Raw genomic sequence first — 17,026 nt, 5'->3', positions numbered from 1 at the left:
AGACTCGTGTGTCTGTTTAAAGGAGATTTGTCCAACTGTGATATGTCCTGTTTGTGGCCACTGGAAACAGTGTTGGGAGATTTGGAGCTCATTCAAGACACTGTTGTAGCTAATTATCACCAGAAGAGGGCAGTAATGCGACACAAAGGATGTAAGCTGCCGTTACCCTTCAACGAAGAAGAAGAAGAAGAAGAAGAAGAAGAAGAAGAAGAAGAAGAAGAAAGACGCATCTGCACTGAGTTAGCTGGAAAGCAACATTGTATCGTAGGTATCTCATTTTAATGAAGCAATAATGTCTGCAGTTAAATACTTGAGAGAGTTTGTCAACGAGCGACTGACTGCTGCTGCCGAGGAAATATTCAGAGTTGTTGAAAAAACTGTCGTCGAGTACGAAGAAGAGATCGACCGTCAGCGCAGACTGCTGGATGTCGTCTGGAAACCTGAAATAAAGTTACACAGAATAGGTGTGTAAAAATAAATTATTATTCTTGTTATTATTATAACAAGACAGAGGAACTCTGTATGCGTCCAACCCCAGGTGTTTGAATATATAATGGTGGTAGTTTGCTAGCACGACTGCATTTTATCTCTGTCATCACAGCAGCGTTTTATTGTCTGTCCCTGAAGAGCTCCCACAGCAACATGTCCGTCAGAAGGAGGAGGAGGAGGAGGAGACTCTCTGTGACCAGGAGAGGATCTCCAGTCTGGACCAAGATGAGTCAGAACCTCCTCAGATTAAAGAGGAAGAGGAGGAACTCTGCACCAGACAGGAGGGAGAGCAGCTTGTACTGAAGGAGGAGACTGAAGCCTTCATGTTGACTCCTGCTCATGAGGAAAGTGACCAGCAGCTCCTCTCTAACAGCTCTCATGTAGCTGAGAGCCAAGATCAGAGAGGAGGTGAGCATGGAGACTCAGGATCATGTGGAGACACAGACCTAAAGCCAAAGGAAAGCGAAAGTCACTGTGACAATATATACAACCCAAACTTGTCAGAGGTTCACTGTAATCCTCACACAGTTAAAAAGTCTCACAAATGTGACACTTGTGGAAAAGCTTTTAAGTTTAAGTCACGACTTCAGAGACACCTGAGGATCCACACAGGTGAGAAGCCGTATTCATGCCAAACGTGGCAAAAGTTTCAGATCCAGCAATCTCATGAAAGTCCACATGAAGATCCACACAGGTGAGAAGCCGTATTCATGCCAAACATGTAGCAAAAGTTTCAGATCCAGCGATCTCATGAAAGTCCACATGAGGATCCACACAGGGGAGAAACCACATTTGTGCAACACCTGCGGGAAAAGATTCAGTCAGACAACAGCATTGAATAATCACATGAGGATCCACACAGGTGAGAAGCCTTATTCATGCAGCACCTGTGGGAAAAGTTTTAGTAATGCAGCAACATTGAATGCTCATATGAGGATCCACACAGGTGAGAAGCCTTATTCATGCAACACCTGTGGGAAAAGATTCAGGCAGACATCAGCACTGAATAATCACATGAGGATCCACACAGGTGAGAAGCCTTATTCATGCAACACCTGTGGGAAAAGTTTTAGTAACGCAGCAACATTGAATGCTCATATGAGGATCCACACAGGGGAGAAGCCTTATTCATGCAACACCTGTGGGAAAAGTTTTAATAACGCATCAGCATTGAATGTTCATATGAGGATCCACACAGGTGAGAGGCCTTATTCATGCAGCACCTGTGGGAAAAGTTTTCGTCAGAGAACAGCATTGAATAATCATATGAGGATCCACACAGGGGAGAAGCCTTATTCATGCAACACCTGCAGGAAAAGATTTATTTACGCAGCAGCATTGAATACTCATATGAGGATCCACACAGGGGAGACGCCATATTCGTGCAACACCTGTGGGAAAAGTTTAAGTAACACCACAGCATTGAATGTTCACATGAGGATCCACACAGGTGAGAAGCCTTATTCATGCAACACCTGTGGGGAAAGATTTCGTCATGCATCAGGATTGAATGTTCATATGAGGATCCACACAGGCGAGAAGCCGTGTTCTTGCAAAACATGTGGAGAAGATTTCAGGTGTGTCTGTTAGCCCCGATTATTTTGTTGGAAGCCCAAGAACAGACCAGAGAAATCTTCAGATCACAGCTGAAGTATTTATTGAGGTCACAGGTGAAGTATAGCAGCGCTGGGTTCAGAACCACAGAGTTCTTACAGGACCTCCGTCAGAATGAGCACAGATTTCTGATAAAACTTCACATTTATCTTCTTGGGCAGCCCCGCACAGAAGTTGGACTTGTGCGACCGAATGTAATTGGCCAGTTACCAGGACGTGGACAGCCCAACTACTGTCCACATCTTGTCCTTGGAATGTGATTAGCAACCTGTGTGTGAATGTTATTTAGGCGCGTATCTAATGCAACTCTGAACGGTACAAGGACATTCATTCGGTTCCATTAAAATGAGGTGGGAACATCATTACTGTATTGTGCTGTATTGTGTTACCCCTGTTAGCGGCAGTCAACTCTGCAGCCCCCCAAACTGCAAGTGACCACCTACCTTAAGAAGCAACACAACCAGACTGGAGATTTTGACATCCCCCTTTTGATATAATTTATTGTATCAACAAAATTTCAAATGTACAGCTATTATGTGTAAGCAGTCTTCATTGCATCTGTGGTATAAATCAGATATGTGATGACTTGAGAAGCAGCTGTAGTAAGCATTTGTGCTGAGCAATGAGCAGAGGCATGTTAGGCTCATGTGCATTTGTTATCAGGGGTTTTCAGGGACTTTCCTATGACTCATACGCAGGTGTCTCTGCAGCTGTTTCTCTGTGCTGTGACGTTAACCCTGGCAAATGTTATATGGCCTTACTGTCTAAGCATATATTTTCTTATAACTCATACTTGTGTGTTTTACTATAATTACCAATGAATTGATTATTCTTATAATCTCACCTTGGTTTTGATATAACCCTAAAGTTATTACTCTTTATATTGCTTTATTATTCTTTTTAAAACCCGGAGCAGAAACATCATGGTGAAATCTGGGAGAAGAAAGAGAAAGGGAAAAAAGGTATGTGTCAGCATTGAGATAAGGAAAAAAAAAGGGGAAACCAAGGTTGGACAGCTGCCAGAAGATCACCTAATGGTGTATAAAATCATAACTATTGGACAATACTTAAGAGGACGTTCCAGAGGCATGGTAAAAAAAAAAACTGAATAAAAGACAACGCCCAGATCATCTCAAACCAACACTTCTGGTGCATCTCATATGCACTCAAACATGTTTTCCTTTTCTGTCGACATTAAAGTCTTTGCTTCCAGACTTCTGCCTCCTGCTGATTTTTACTGAACACAAGAGGAATTGAACCCAGTTGAAACTTTGATTTTTGGTCCACGTGGCTTGGAACTTCCGTTTCAATACACCACACGTCCAGCAGCCCATATGTGAGCGACTATGTGTAAGCTGTTCTTCTTTGCATTTATCAGCAGCAAGCGGTTTTCATTGCACTGGCATGTGGAAATAATAAAACAAGTCTAATGCATTATTTCTATATCAAGAGTATTAATCATGATACTGGGAAAGGAACTTCTTTCCCAGGAGATTTCAACTTCATCGCTCAATTGATCACAATTCTACAATGATTATAAAAACCAGGAAAACTATAAGTATCACGCCTCTATATGTATGCAAAAACTATATGTAGAAATGTGTTAAACATTAGCAAATAGCATAGGTATGCAGGGGCTCAGGAATACAAACATCAGTCTTCTTTGCCTTCCGTATCGGGTTCCGCTTCAGTCTCTTCCTCTCAGAGAGGGAGACCAGAGGAATCGTCTCACCAGGATGTTGTACTAATTGATAAGGAGGTGGTGGAGGAAATATCGTTAATAGCCGTAGTGATACACTTCAGACAGAGGTGCCTGATGCATGGTATGCAGCAACAACCCCATGGGTGAAAATAGTCACTGCTGAAATCAGTGAGATAAATACAGAAGCAATTAGTGTCTTCCATTTGCCAAGCGTTCTATCAAGCCAATTAGCTAGTGGGCTCTCAGTCCCTTCGTGTTCTTCCAGTTCTTCAGACAGTGGTGTAAGGCCAGGAAGAGCTCAGGTGACGGAGCCATCTGGAGCAGCATTGTTTGGGATGAAAACACAACGGTCCTGGGAAAACAGCACACACACCACCTAGGTTGGAGAGTTTTGGTAGGTGTGGATTCTACCCACCTAGAGAATGGATCTACACAAACTAGAATATTACCTTCGGTTCTGTGGTGTGCTCCCATATCAGTAAAGTCTATTATTATTTCTTTCCATGGGGCATCAGGTGCTGGGAAGCTATCCAGTCCAGCCTTGAGTGAGACCTTTGGATTAAATTGATTGCATATCTCACAAGATTGCATAAAATATTTAGTGATATCTTTGAGGTGGGGATGCCACCAATGTTGTGAAATGAGAGCTGTTAGTTTTGAGCTAGAACAGTGACCCCTATTGTGTGTTTCTTGGCATAGTAAGTTTAGTAGTCCAGCTACTATTTTGCCTTTGTGATTTCTCCAGAGCCCTGTAGAATCTTTTGTGGCTCCTTTTTCTTTCCATGCCTGTTTTTTGGACGGAGCCGCTGCTTCTTGGAGTTCCTTGATGCTATGTACAGATAGATCTCTATGTGGTTTGTCATCAGGTGTCTTTTGAGACATTCGTTTATATACATTGTACCCTGCTATTGCTCTTGCTGCCGTATCTGCTGCATTATCGCCTCTTGCTACTCTGCCATCTCCTTTTTGATGTCCTCTGCACTTGACTATAGCAACCTGATCTGGTTCAAGCAGGGCATAATAGAGATCAAGTAGCTGATTCAGATGTTTAACAGGTGTGCCAGCAGAGGTCTGTTGTGGAAATTCTGCGGGTGAAGAATGAAATAGAGACTTCTGCCAACCGACCAGGTTTTTATTGTCTTTGCAAAGAAAAGATCAAACATCACATGAGCGGTAGAACGAAGAAAGACCCCAAGCATGGGGAGAGCTAAACATTATACCTTAGGAGCACCTCCCCTACTCAAAGGTGTGAATACACACCTTTAGGTCTGCTGGAGGTGTCGGAGCCAACTCCCTAGGGGGTGGTTCACACTGGAGGCATCCTGCAGGACTTTGTATGTAGATGTTAAGAGCTCTAGACATCAGAATTTAAAACACAAAAGGACCTGATATCCTGGTGAGGAAATGGGATGTGGGGTGTCTCAAGTAGATGAAGTACAAGTAACTGAAATTGCCATTACAGGTCACAAAACCTTTCCTTCTCCAATGACACATGACCATGTGTACAGCTTGGACTGCAAAAGCCGAATCAGTGTAGATAGTTACAGTCTTTCCTTTTGCTAATTTGCATGTTTCTGTTATCGCAACTAATTCTGCCATTTGAGCTGATGCTGGTTGAGAGACTATCTGTGTTTGTCTCTAATTCATCTGATGTTTCCTCTACAACAGCATATGATGTCACTAATGTGCTAGTCGGTTTATGATGACTGAGTCCATCACAATATAATATCATTTGAACATTGTCGATTGGTTCCTTGTGCAGAGTGTAGTGTAGTTGCAGTTCCTTATTAGTTTCTGCTACACAGTCATGATCTTGTTTGGTATCCATCTGTAGGGCCATATTAGCTCCTGCATGAATGAAATGAATGTGAGGTTTGTTAAGCAGCTGTTGTAGGCCTTGGATCCTATGTGCTGATAGTGTGAATGCATCATCAACATCCAAATGAAAAGGCTGAGCAGTTTTAATGTCAACGAAAGCTTTTTCATTTGATGTTTTGGCCAGGTTGTGTTATCGTTGGCTCAGTACATTGTGTCTCTGGAGGTCTGGTCTTAACTGGCATTTGATGTTTTGGTTGTGCAGAGGACTGTATGTGAATAGAGAGTCCGGCTCAGAAACACCTTCCCCCATTGTTTCAGGGAAGCGGAAAGCACAGACAGTTCAACTTCAAAGGTTGCCGTGGAGATGCTAATTTTGCTTTTGTAGCAGAACTAGCCTCTAACTGACCTTCTCTTACCCTCTCTGACTTCTCATGAGAAACGGAGTTGTAAACCAATCTAACTGATTGAACTATAGACCATCTAGAATGCTCATAATGAAATGTGATTACGAAGAGAAACAGGATGTCTGGCTCAGTAAAGTACTCTTCTCACATGTTGAAAAAGGAGAGCCAAAAGGTCAACGCCTATCTTCTACCCAGGATGTCCCACTCAATGCTGATTACTCCCCCAATAGCCCTAAGGGCTCAATATAGTAAAGCCGGCTGGGAAGAACAAAGGCCAGGCTTCAACTGAATCCACAAACCGAGTCAGAGGAATCTCCGAAATCAGATAATGCTGATAGGTTATAAATTAGACATTCCTGTAGCAAATTGTTTTTGCATGTCTGTGTGCCTTCTTTTGTATCACACTAGGATAATGTAATCGATATGTTTGAGTTAACTTAGGATGTTCTTACAGTACTAAACTCATAATCTGTATGATATCAATGCTTTTCCTGTGTTTCTAGTTTATAAAATGACAAAACTGTGATTTTAGTTCGAGTTTCTACCATGGAACCATACTGCCATCTAGAGATTGGTAGCGGCTAGGTTTTGGATACTTGACATGAGACAATTGTAATCAGCAGTAATCATAGTAGTGCTCATTTCGGCAAGTATAGTCTGCCGTTCCTTATCTCTTTGTTCTATTAGTTAGTATACTATTAGTCAACATATGTGTTAGAATGAGTATGAAGAATGTTGTCATTATTCATCAAAAGGTGTCTGACGCATGTTGTGAACGATGTGGAAATGCCATTGAAAATTGATCATTAAGAATATATGTGATTGACCATAGTGAGAAGCAGATGAGTCCCTCGCATGAATCATCAGTTAAGATTTTCTCTCTATAAGATGAAATCACAGCATTTGCCTGCAAATCATCCCACATTCTTGTTTTTCAGTCTAGTCTAGTCTTCTTTTAGTTTGCTCTTCAGTCTTGTTTTTCCTCTCAGTTCTTCAGTTGTTGTTCATAGTTAGGTCTAGTTGTTTGACTTCTTTTATTCAGAAAAACCTTCTATTTCTAGTTTTTCAGTCTTTGTGAAACTTTAATTTTTGCTCGCCACGTTAAGCCACATAACTTTTTATTATGAACCTAGTTTTTGCCATACGGCCGCCTGTAGCCAGCCTCAACCCATCTGTCTGGTTTAAATAACCATCAGAAGACGCTCTGCGCCTGCGGCCGACGCCGGAGGTCCAAACCCCTGAAACATTTCTGTCCAAGATCGGCTCAGCCCCGTGGTTCCACTGGTTCCCCCAGTGGACTGCCGAGCAGACCGGAGACAGAACACAATGCCTGGAGCCCCTTCATGTCAGTTTCAAGCAGACATCCGCTGGAGCGTCGCTGGCTAAGTAGGCATGCTTATACAGTTTTGAATGATGAGTTGATGCCGTAGGGTTATAAAACTCTCAATTCTCCTGAGACTCGCTTAGTCATTCATTCAAGTAATTAACATTACGTCTCCATCCCCATTTTTCCCCAAAACTACTTCTCACTATTGCCAAACTCATTCTGCTATTATTTTGCTATAAGTTTTTCATTCAGTCATTTGTTACCTCATATCATCCATATTAGTTGTCATATTATTCACTATTCATATTCATTCCCATTATTGTGTTAAATAAATGATGCTTTTCATTCGTCGTTGTTTCATTATCCGACTGGTCGACCATCAGTTCATTTGTTATTATTAAATCAGCATTACAAGAAATAATAAATAAAATCCTTCTGAGCTGAGGAAGGTTAGTGCCCCAGTTTTATTAATGAGTGCAACATTAAACTTAGAGGTTCAATGAACTGATTCCCCTACAATTGCATATCATGATGAGTTCCTAAAGGAAAAGAGGTCATACACACACACACACACATACACACACACACACACACACACACACACACACACACACACACACACACACACACACACACACACACACACACATATCTGTTTTGTTTTGTTTTGTTTTGTTTTGTTTTGTTTTGTTTTGTTTTGTTTTGTTTTGTTTTGTTTTACAAAAGCACGGTCTGTTTTTTCAAAAGGAAGTCCAAGCGCCTTAACCAAACAAGTGCTATAGGCCAGCTGGAAAAGTGGGGAAACATTAGGAGATGCAGCAACAAGAGTCTCGGGAGTCTGTGAAAGGGAGTTTTGTCTACCTGTGATATGTCCTGTAATCCCTTTGTGACCACTGGAAACAGTGTTGGGAGATTTGGAGCTCATTCAGGACACTGTTGTAGCAAATTATCACCAGAAGAGGGCAGTAATGCGACGCAAAGGATGTAAGCTGCCGTTACCCTTCAACGAAGAAGAAGAAGAAGAAGAAGAAGAAGAAGAAGAAGAAGAAGAAGAAGAAGAAGAAGAAGAAGAAAGACGTATCTGCACGGAGTAAGCTGGAAAGCAACATTGTATCATAGGTATCTCATTTTAATGAAGCAACAATGTCTTCAGTTCATCACTTGAGAGAGTTTGTCAACGAGCGACTGACTGCTGCTGCCGAGGAAATATTCAGAGTTGTTCAAAAAACTGTCGTCCAGTACGAAGAAGAGATCGACCGTCAGCGCAGACTGCTGGATGTCGTCTGGAAACCTGAAGTAAAGTTACACAGAATAGGTGTGTAAAAATAAATTATTATTCTTGTTATTATTATAACAAGACAGATGAATTCCGTATGCGTCCAACCCCAGGTGTCTGAATATATAATGGTGGTAGTTTGCTAGCACGACTGCATTTTATCTCTGTCATCACAGTAGCGTTTTATTGTCTGTCCCTGAAGAGCTCCCACAGCAACATGTCCGTCAGAAGGAGGAGGAGGAGGAGGAGGGTTTCTGTGACCAGGAGAGGATCTCCAGTCTGGACCAAGAGGAGTCAGAACCTCCTCAGATTAAAGAGGAAGAGGAGGAACTCTGCACCAGACAGGAGGGAGAGCAGCTTGTACTGAAGGAGGAGACTGAAGCCTTCAGGTTGACTCCTGCTCATGAGGAAAGTGACCAGCAGCTCGTCTCCAACAGCTCTCATGTAGCTGAGAGCCAAGATCAGAGAGGAGGTGAGCATGGAGACTCAGGATCATGTAGAGACGCAGATCTAAAGCCAAAGGAAAGCGAAAGTCACTGTGACAATATATACAACCCAAACTTGTCAGAGGTTCACGGTAATCCTCACACAGTTAAAAAGTCTCACAAATGTGACACTTGTGGAAAAGCTTTTAAGTTTAAGTCACAACTTCAGAGACACCTGAGGATCCACACAGGTGAGAAGCCGTATTCATGCCAAACATGTGGCAAAAGTTTCACATCAAGCGATCTTATGAAAGTCCACATGAGGATCCACACAGGGGAGAAGCCGTATTTGTGTAACACGTGTGGGAAAAGATTTCGTCATGCATCAGGATTGAAGATTCATATGAGGATCCACACAGGGGAGACGCCATATTCATGCAACACCTGTGGGAAAAGTTTTCGTAACGCAGCAGCATTGAATACTCATTTGAGGATCCACACAGGGGAGAAGCCTTTTTCATGCAACACCTGTGGGAAAAGATTCTGTAAGGCAGATTCATTGAATCTTCATATGAGGATCCACACAGGTGAGAAGCCTTATTCATGCAACACATGCGGGAAAAGATTTCGTCATAAATCAGGATTGAAGATTCATATGATGATCCACACAGGGGAGACACCATATTCATGCAACACCTGTGGGAAAAGTTTTAGACAGGCAACAATATTGAATGTTCATATGAGGATCCACACAGGTGAGAAGCCTTATTCATGCAACACCTGCGGGAAAAGATTCAATCAGACATCAGTATTGAATGCTCATATGAGGATCCACACAGGTGAGAGGCCTTATTTGTGCAACACCTGTGGGAAAACATTCAAGCAGACAACAGCATTGAACAATCATATGAAGATCCACACAGGTGAGAAGCCTTATTCATGCAACACCTGTGGGGAAAGATTTCGTCATGCATCAGGTTTGAATCTTCATATGAGGATCCACACAGGCGAGAAGCCGTGTTCTTGCAAAACGTGTGGAAAAGATTTCAGGTGTGCCTGTTAGCCCCGATTCTTTTGTTGGAAGCCCAAGAACAGACCAGAGAAATCTTCAGATCACAGCTGAAGTATTTATTGAGGTCACAGGTGAAGTATAGCAGCACTGGATTCAGAACCACAGAGTTCTCACAGGACCTCCCTCAGAATGAGCACAGATTTCTGATAAAACTTCACATTTATCTTCTTGGGCTTAAGACAGCCCCGTACAGAAGTTGGACTTGTGCGACCGAATGTAATTGGCCAGTTACCAGGACGTGGACAGCCCAACTACTGTCCACATCTTGTCCTTGGAATGTGATAAGCAACCTAGAGGTTGGTAGCGGCTAGGTTTGGATACTTGACATGAGACAACTGTAATCAGTAGTAATCATAGTGGTGCTCATTTTGGCAAATATAGTCTGCCTTTCCTTTTTGTTCTATTAGTCAACATATGTGTTAGAATGAGTATGAAGAATGTTGTCATTATTCATCAAAAGGTGTCTGACACATGTTGTGAACGATGTGGAAATGCCATTGAAAATTGATCATTAAGAATATATGTGATTGACCATAGTGAGAAGCAGATGAGTCCCTCGCATGAATCATCAGTTAAGATTTTCTCTCTATAAGATGAAATCACAGCATTTGCCTGCAAATCATCCCACATTCTTGTTTTTCAGTCTAGTCTAGTCTTCTTTTAGTTTGCTCTTCAGTCTTGTTTTTCCTCTCAGTTCTTCAGTTGTTGTTCATAGTTAGGTCTAGTTGTTTGACTTCTTTTATTCAGAAAAACCTTCTATTTCTAGTTTTTCAGTCTTTGTGAAACTTTAATTTTTGCTCGCCACGTTAAGCCACATAACTTTTTATTATGAACCTAGTTTTTGCCATACGGCCGCCAAGTCTCCACACCAAAGACCTGTAGCCAGCCTCAACCCATCTGTCTGGTTTAAATAACCATCAGAAGACGCTCTGCGCCTGCAGCCGATGCCGGAGGTCCAAACCCCTGAAACATTTCTGTCCAAGATCGGTTCAGCCCCGTGGTTCCACTGGTTCCCCCAGTGGACTGCCGAGCAGACCGGAGACAGAACACAATGCCTGGAGCCCCATCGTGTCAGTTAGGGCTGGGCCGATAGAATGATAGCGATATGTCTCGCGATAGACACGTCATCAATATCAATATCAATATAAAATGCGTTCGATGAAACATTCGATATTTTTTTCTTCGTCGGAAGAAACCTGAAGTTACGAAGCGAGTTTGGTTGCATTAATAAAGGCACTCGCTCTCAGGTAACCGAGCAACGTAGGGAGTAATCGCTAATCAGTGAAAGAGACACGCTAACACGCCAATCATGTAACATTATCACGTTCGGTTGCGCCATCACGTTGTCATGTGTTTGATGCTTCGTGAGGAGTGAGATGAGAAATAGAAAGTGAGCGCTGCAGCGAGCGAAGAAATCGTCGATAGAACAGGGAAAGTCAGCTCACCAGTACGGAGTTTTTTAGATTTTACAAGTCGGACCGTAGTCAGACCAATGTGGTCTGCAACTTATGCAAGACTTTCGTCCCCACCAAGACCGCTAACACCACAAACTTATTTAACTACCGTAGCCGCGCTCACTCTTTGAAGTGCAGCCATGTTCGCCAACGTCCGCCAACCGCAGCACCACCGCACAAGCAGCTGACCACCATGCAGAGGTATCTGCTTCATTGCCTGATGACAAATCATCTAAAAGGCACGAAGACGTAACGGAGGCAGCGGCATATCATAAAGCTAAAGACATGCTTCACTGAGCACTGTGGAGAAGCCAGGTTATAAACATCTCTTACACGTAGTTTTTTTTTTTTTTCTTAAACACACTCACAATAAAAATATAATTGAATAGTTCATGTATGTTTAGAGTAAGAAGAGTGACTGAAGTTATTCATATGTCTAGGCTGGTTTTATAGTTCAGTCAGTGTTACTGTACTGTCTATCATGTTTGTTTGTTTGTTTGTATGTTACAGATGTCAAGTCTACCTCAGTTTCTGCTATGTTTACAAAACACTGCACATATTTGAAAACATTTTATTCACCAGAGGGTGAATCAGCTTGTGAACTTACTGCACTAAACCTGCAGAAAAAAAGTTCTCAGGTTTCTCTCTGTTTACATTTTTACACTTTTTTTTACATTTATTATTTGAGTGTTTTCCATGGTTGTGTTGACATTTCCTTTCCTTTCTGCCTTGATAGCTGAGGGGATTATAATCAGAGGAAGGTTACATTTAAAATAAAAATGTTTAAATTGAATGTATTTTTCTCCTGGTCCTTATTTTAAATAGGTCATAAAAAATATCAATAATTATTGATATCAACTGATATAAAACACTTATATTGCAATAGAGTTTTAAGCCATATCGCCCAGCCCTAGTGTCAGTTGAGAGCAGACATCTGCCGGAGCGTCGCTGGCTAAGTAGGCATGCTTATACAGTTTTGAATGATGAGTTGATGCCGTAGGGTTATAAAACTCTCAATTCTCCTGAGACTCGCTTAGTCATTCATTCAAGAAGTTAACATTACGTCTCCATCCCCATTTTTCCCCAAAACTACTTCTCACTATTGCCAAACTCATTCTACTATTATTTTGCTATAAGTTTTTCATTCAGTCGTTTGTTACCTCATATCATCCATATTAGTTGTCATATTATTCACTATTCATATTCATTCCCATTATTGTGTTAATAAATAATGCTTTTCATTCGTCATTGTCAGATTGTGTCCTTTTGAGCTGGAAATAAACAATCCCTGTATCGAGAATTTACGCTTCAGATTATCCGACTGGTCTAACATCAGTTCATTTGTTATTATTAAATCAGCATTACAAGAAATAATAAATAAAATCCTTCTGAGCTGAGGAAGGTTAGTGCCCCAGTTTTATTAATGAGTTCAACATTAAACTTAGAGGTTCAATGAACTGATTCCCCTACAATTGCATATCATGATGAGTTCCTAAAGGAAAATAGGTCACAAATTGTGTTTGTTTTTTCATTGCATGCATGTATTTTAACAATAAAGCTTTGTTTATACAAAGACAATATATTTAACATTTCTCCTGCTTCATTGACTTTTGTAAATATCTGCTTTTTCTGAATTCAATGACAGCAACATGTTTCAAACAAGTTGGGACAGGAGCAACTAAAGACTGAAAGTTGTGGAATGCTCCAAAAACACCTGTTTGGATCATTCCACAGTTAAACAGGTTGATTGGTAACAGGTGACAGTATCATGATTGGGGATGAAAGGGCCTTCCTGGAAAGGCTCAGTTGGTCACAAATGAGGATGGAGAGAGGTTCACCACTTTGTGAACACATGATTGTATAAAGGATATGTTCAGTAAAAGTGTGATTAAATCCCATTTGGTCATTTGATTCTTGGGCCTGCCTCATACTGAATGTGCATGTGTGCAGTGGTGGAATGTAACTCCATTTACTTGAGTGCTGTACTTATATTTACAACACTGATTGCCCTCAGATGGGCAAGGTAGCATATAAATTTCACAGATATAAAGTCTTGAACAGTTTCATAAAAAATCAGATTTTGATGTAGTTTTTCTTCATTTGTGTTCATATCCATATTTGTATGTCCATATACTTTTACTGTATTATGTTTGAGAAACAATTCACAAGCAAGTATTTTGGCTAAGGGCAAAAAAGTTACCCTTCAATCTGAGACAAGAGAAGCGCCTCTGGGTTTACTCACATTTAAGAAGTCATGCAGATCGACACCCAACCAAACAAGAGCTACAGGCCGGCTGGGAAAGTGGGGAAACATCAAGAGATGCAGCAAGAAGAGACTCGTGAGTCTGTGGAAAGGAGATTTGTCCAACTGTGATATGTCCTGTAATCCGTTTGTGGCCACTGGAAACAGTGTTGGGAGATTTGGAGCTCATTCAAGACACTGTTGTAGCCAATTATCACCAGAAGAGGGCAGTAATGCGTCACAAAGGATGTAAATTGCCATTACCCATCAACGAAGAAGAAGCAGGAGCAGGAGCAGGAGCAGCAGCAGCAACAGCAAGACGTAGCTGTACGGAGTTAGCTTGATAGCAACACTGTATCATAGGTATGTCAATTTAATGAAGCAACAATGTCTGCAGTTAAATACTTGAGAGAGTTTGTCAACGAGCGACTGACTGCTGCTGCCGAGGAAATATTCAGAGTTGTTGAAAAAACTGTCGTCGAGTACGAAGAAGAGATCGACCGTCAGCGCAGACTGCTGGATGTCGTCTGGAAACCTGAAATAAAGTTACACAGAATAGGTGTGTAAAAATAAATTATTATTCTTGTTATTATTATAACAAGACAGAGGAACTCTGTATGCGTACAACCCCAGGTGTTTGAATATATAATGGTGGTAGTTTGCTACCACGACTGCATTTTATCTCTGTCATCACAGCAGCGTTTTATTGTCTGTCCCTGAAGAGCTCCCACAGCAACATGTCCGTCAGAAGGAGGAGGAGGAGGAGGTTCTCTGTGACCAGGAGAGGATCTCTAGTCTGGACCAAGAGGAGTCAGAACCTCCTCAGATTAAAGAGGAAGAGGAGGAACTCTGCACCAGACAGGAGGGAGAGCAGCTTGTACTGAAGGAGGAGACTGAAGCCTTCATGTTGACTCCTGCTCGTGAGGAAAGTGACCAGCAGCTCCTCTCTAACAGCTCTCATGTAGCTGAGAGCCAAGATCAGAGAGGAGGTGAGCATGGAGACTCAGGATCAAGTAGAGATGCAGACCTAAAGCCAAAGGAAAGCGAAAGTCACTATGACAATATATACAACCCAAACTTGTCAGAGGTTCACTGTAATCCTCACACAGTTAAAAAGTCTCACAAATGTGACACTTGTGGAAAAGATTTTAAGTTTAAGTCACAACTTCAGAGACACCTGAGGATCCACACTGGTGAGAAGCCGTATTCATGCCAAACATGTGGCAAAAGTTTCACATCAAGCGATCTCATTAAAGTCCACATGAGAACCCACACAGGGGAGAAGCCATATTTGTGCAACACCTGTGGGAAAAGATTCCGTCAGACATCAGCATTGAATAATCATATGAGGATCCACACAGGTGAGAGGCCTTATTCATGCAACACCTGTGGGAAAAGATTCAAGCAGACAACAGCATTGAATGCTCATATGAGGATCCACACAGGTGAGAAGCCGTATTCATGCAACACCTGTGGGAAAAGTTTTAGTAACGCAGCAGCATTGAATACTCATATGAGGGTCCACACAGGGGAGAAGCCTTATTCATGCAACACCTGTGGGAAAAGATTCTGTAAGGCAGATTCATTGAATCTTCATATGAGGATCCACACAGGTGAGAAGCCGTATTCATGCAACACGTGTGGGAAAAGATTTCGTCATGCATCAGGATTGAAGATTCATATGATGATCCACACAGGGGAGACGCCGTATTCATGCAACACCTGTGGGAAAAGTTTTAGGCAGGCAACAATATTGAATGTTCATATGAGGATCCACACAGGTGAGAAGCCTTATTCATGCAACACCTGCGGGAAAAGATTCAATCAGACATCAGTATTGAATGCTCATATGAGGATCCACACAGGTGAGAGGCCTTATTCGTGCAACACCTGTGGGAAAACATTCAAGCAGACAACAGCATTGAACAATCATATGAAGATCCACACAGGTGAGAAGCCTTATTCATGCAACACCTGTGGGGAAAGATTTCGTCATGCATCAGGTTTGAATCTTCATATGAGGATCCACACAGGCGAGAAGCCGTGTTCTTGCAAAACGTGTGGAAAAGATTTCAGGTGTGCCTGTTAGCCCCGATTCTTTTGTTGGAAGCCCAAGAACAGACCAGAGAAATCTTCAGATCACAGCTGAAGTATTTATTGAGGTCACAGGTGAAGTATAGCAGCACTGGATTCAGAACCACAGAGTTCTCACAGGACCTCCCTCAGAATGAGCACAGATTTCTGATAAAACTTCACATTTATCTTCTTGGGCTTAAGACAGCCCCGTACAGAAGTTGGACTTGTGCGACCGAATGTAATTGGCCAGTTACCAGGACGTGGACAGCCCAACTACTGTCCACATCTTGTCCTTGGAATGTGATAAGCAACCTAGAGGTTGGTAGCGGCTAGGTTTGGATACTTGACATGAGACAACTGTAATCAGTAGTAATCATAGTGGTGCTCATTTTGGCAAATATAGTCTGCCTTTCCTTTTTGTTCTATTAGTCAACATATGTGTTAGAATGAGTATGAAGAATGTTGTCATTATTCATCAAAAGGTGTCTGACACATGTTGTGAACGATGTGGAAATGCCATTGAAAATTGATCATTAAGAATATATGTGATTGACCATAGTGAGAAGCAGATGAGTCCCTCGCATGAATCATCAGTTAAGATTTTCTCTCTATAAGATGAAATCACAGCATTTGCCTGCAAATCATCCCACATTCTTGTTTTTCAGTCTAGTCTAGTCTTCTTTTAGTTTGCTCTTCAGTCTTGTTTTTCCTCTCAGTTCTTCAGTTGTTGTTCATAGTTAGGTCTAGTTGTTTGACTTCTTTTATTCAGAAAAACCTTCTATTTCTAGTTTTTCAGTCTTTGTGAAACTTTAATTTTTGCTCGCCACGTTAAGCCACATAACTTTTTATTATGAACCTAGTTTTTGCCATACGGCCGCCAAGTCTCCACACCAAAGACCTGTAGCCAGCCTCAACCCATCTGTCTGGTTTAAATAACCATCAGAAGACGCTCTGCGCCTGCAGCCGATGCCGGAGGTCCAAACCCCTGAAACATTTCTGTCCAAGATCGGCTCAGCCCCGTGGTTCCACTGGTTCCCCCAGTGGACTGCCGAGCAGACCGGAGACAGAACACAATGCCTGGAGCCCCTTCATGTCAGTTTCAAGCAGACATCCGCCGGAGCGTCGCT

The 17,026-nt window shown here is 41.9% G+C and overlaps 1 protein-coding gene across 1 annotated transcript in view; it reads left to right on the top strand.

The window, feature by feature from the left end:
* Positions 1-292: 292 nt before the first annotated feature.
* Positions 293-17,026, top strand: part of LOC139332179 (zinc finger protein Xfin-like) — a 37,764-nt gene continuing 21,030 nt past the window's right edge. Inside the window, 7 exon segments of the mRNA XM_070963911.1 lie at positions 293-464; positions 628-1,120; positions 1,122-1,939; positions 9,223-10,025; positions 14,977-15,876; positions 15,879-15,992; positions 16,863-16,991. Of these exon segments, the coding sequence (XP_070820012.1) occupies positions 293-464; positions 628-1,120; positions 1,122-1,939; positions 9,223-10,025; positions 14,977-15,876; positions 15,879-15,992; positions 16,863-16,991 (3,429 nt within the window).

Source organism: Chaetodon trifascialis, chromosome 6 (genome assembly GCF_039877785.1).
Source record: "Chaetodon trifascialis isolate fChaTrf1 chromosome 6, fChaTrf1.hap1, whole genome shotgun sequence".
NCBI classification, from domain to species: domain Eukaryota; kingdom Metazoa; phylum Chordata; class Actinopteri; order Chaetodontiformes; family Chaetodontidae; genus Chaetodon; species Chaetodon trifascialis.
The sequence above is the reverse complement of the archived record's forward strand: the minus strand, read 5'-3'. Positions and strand labels throughout refer to the sequence as shown.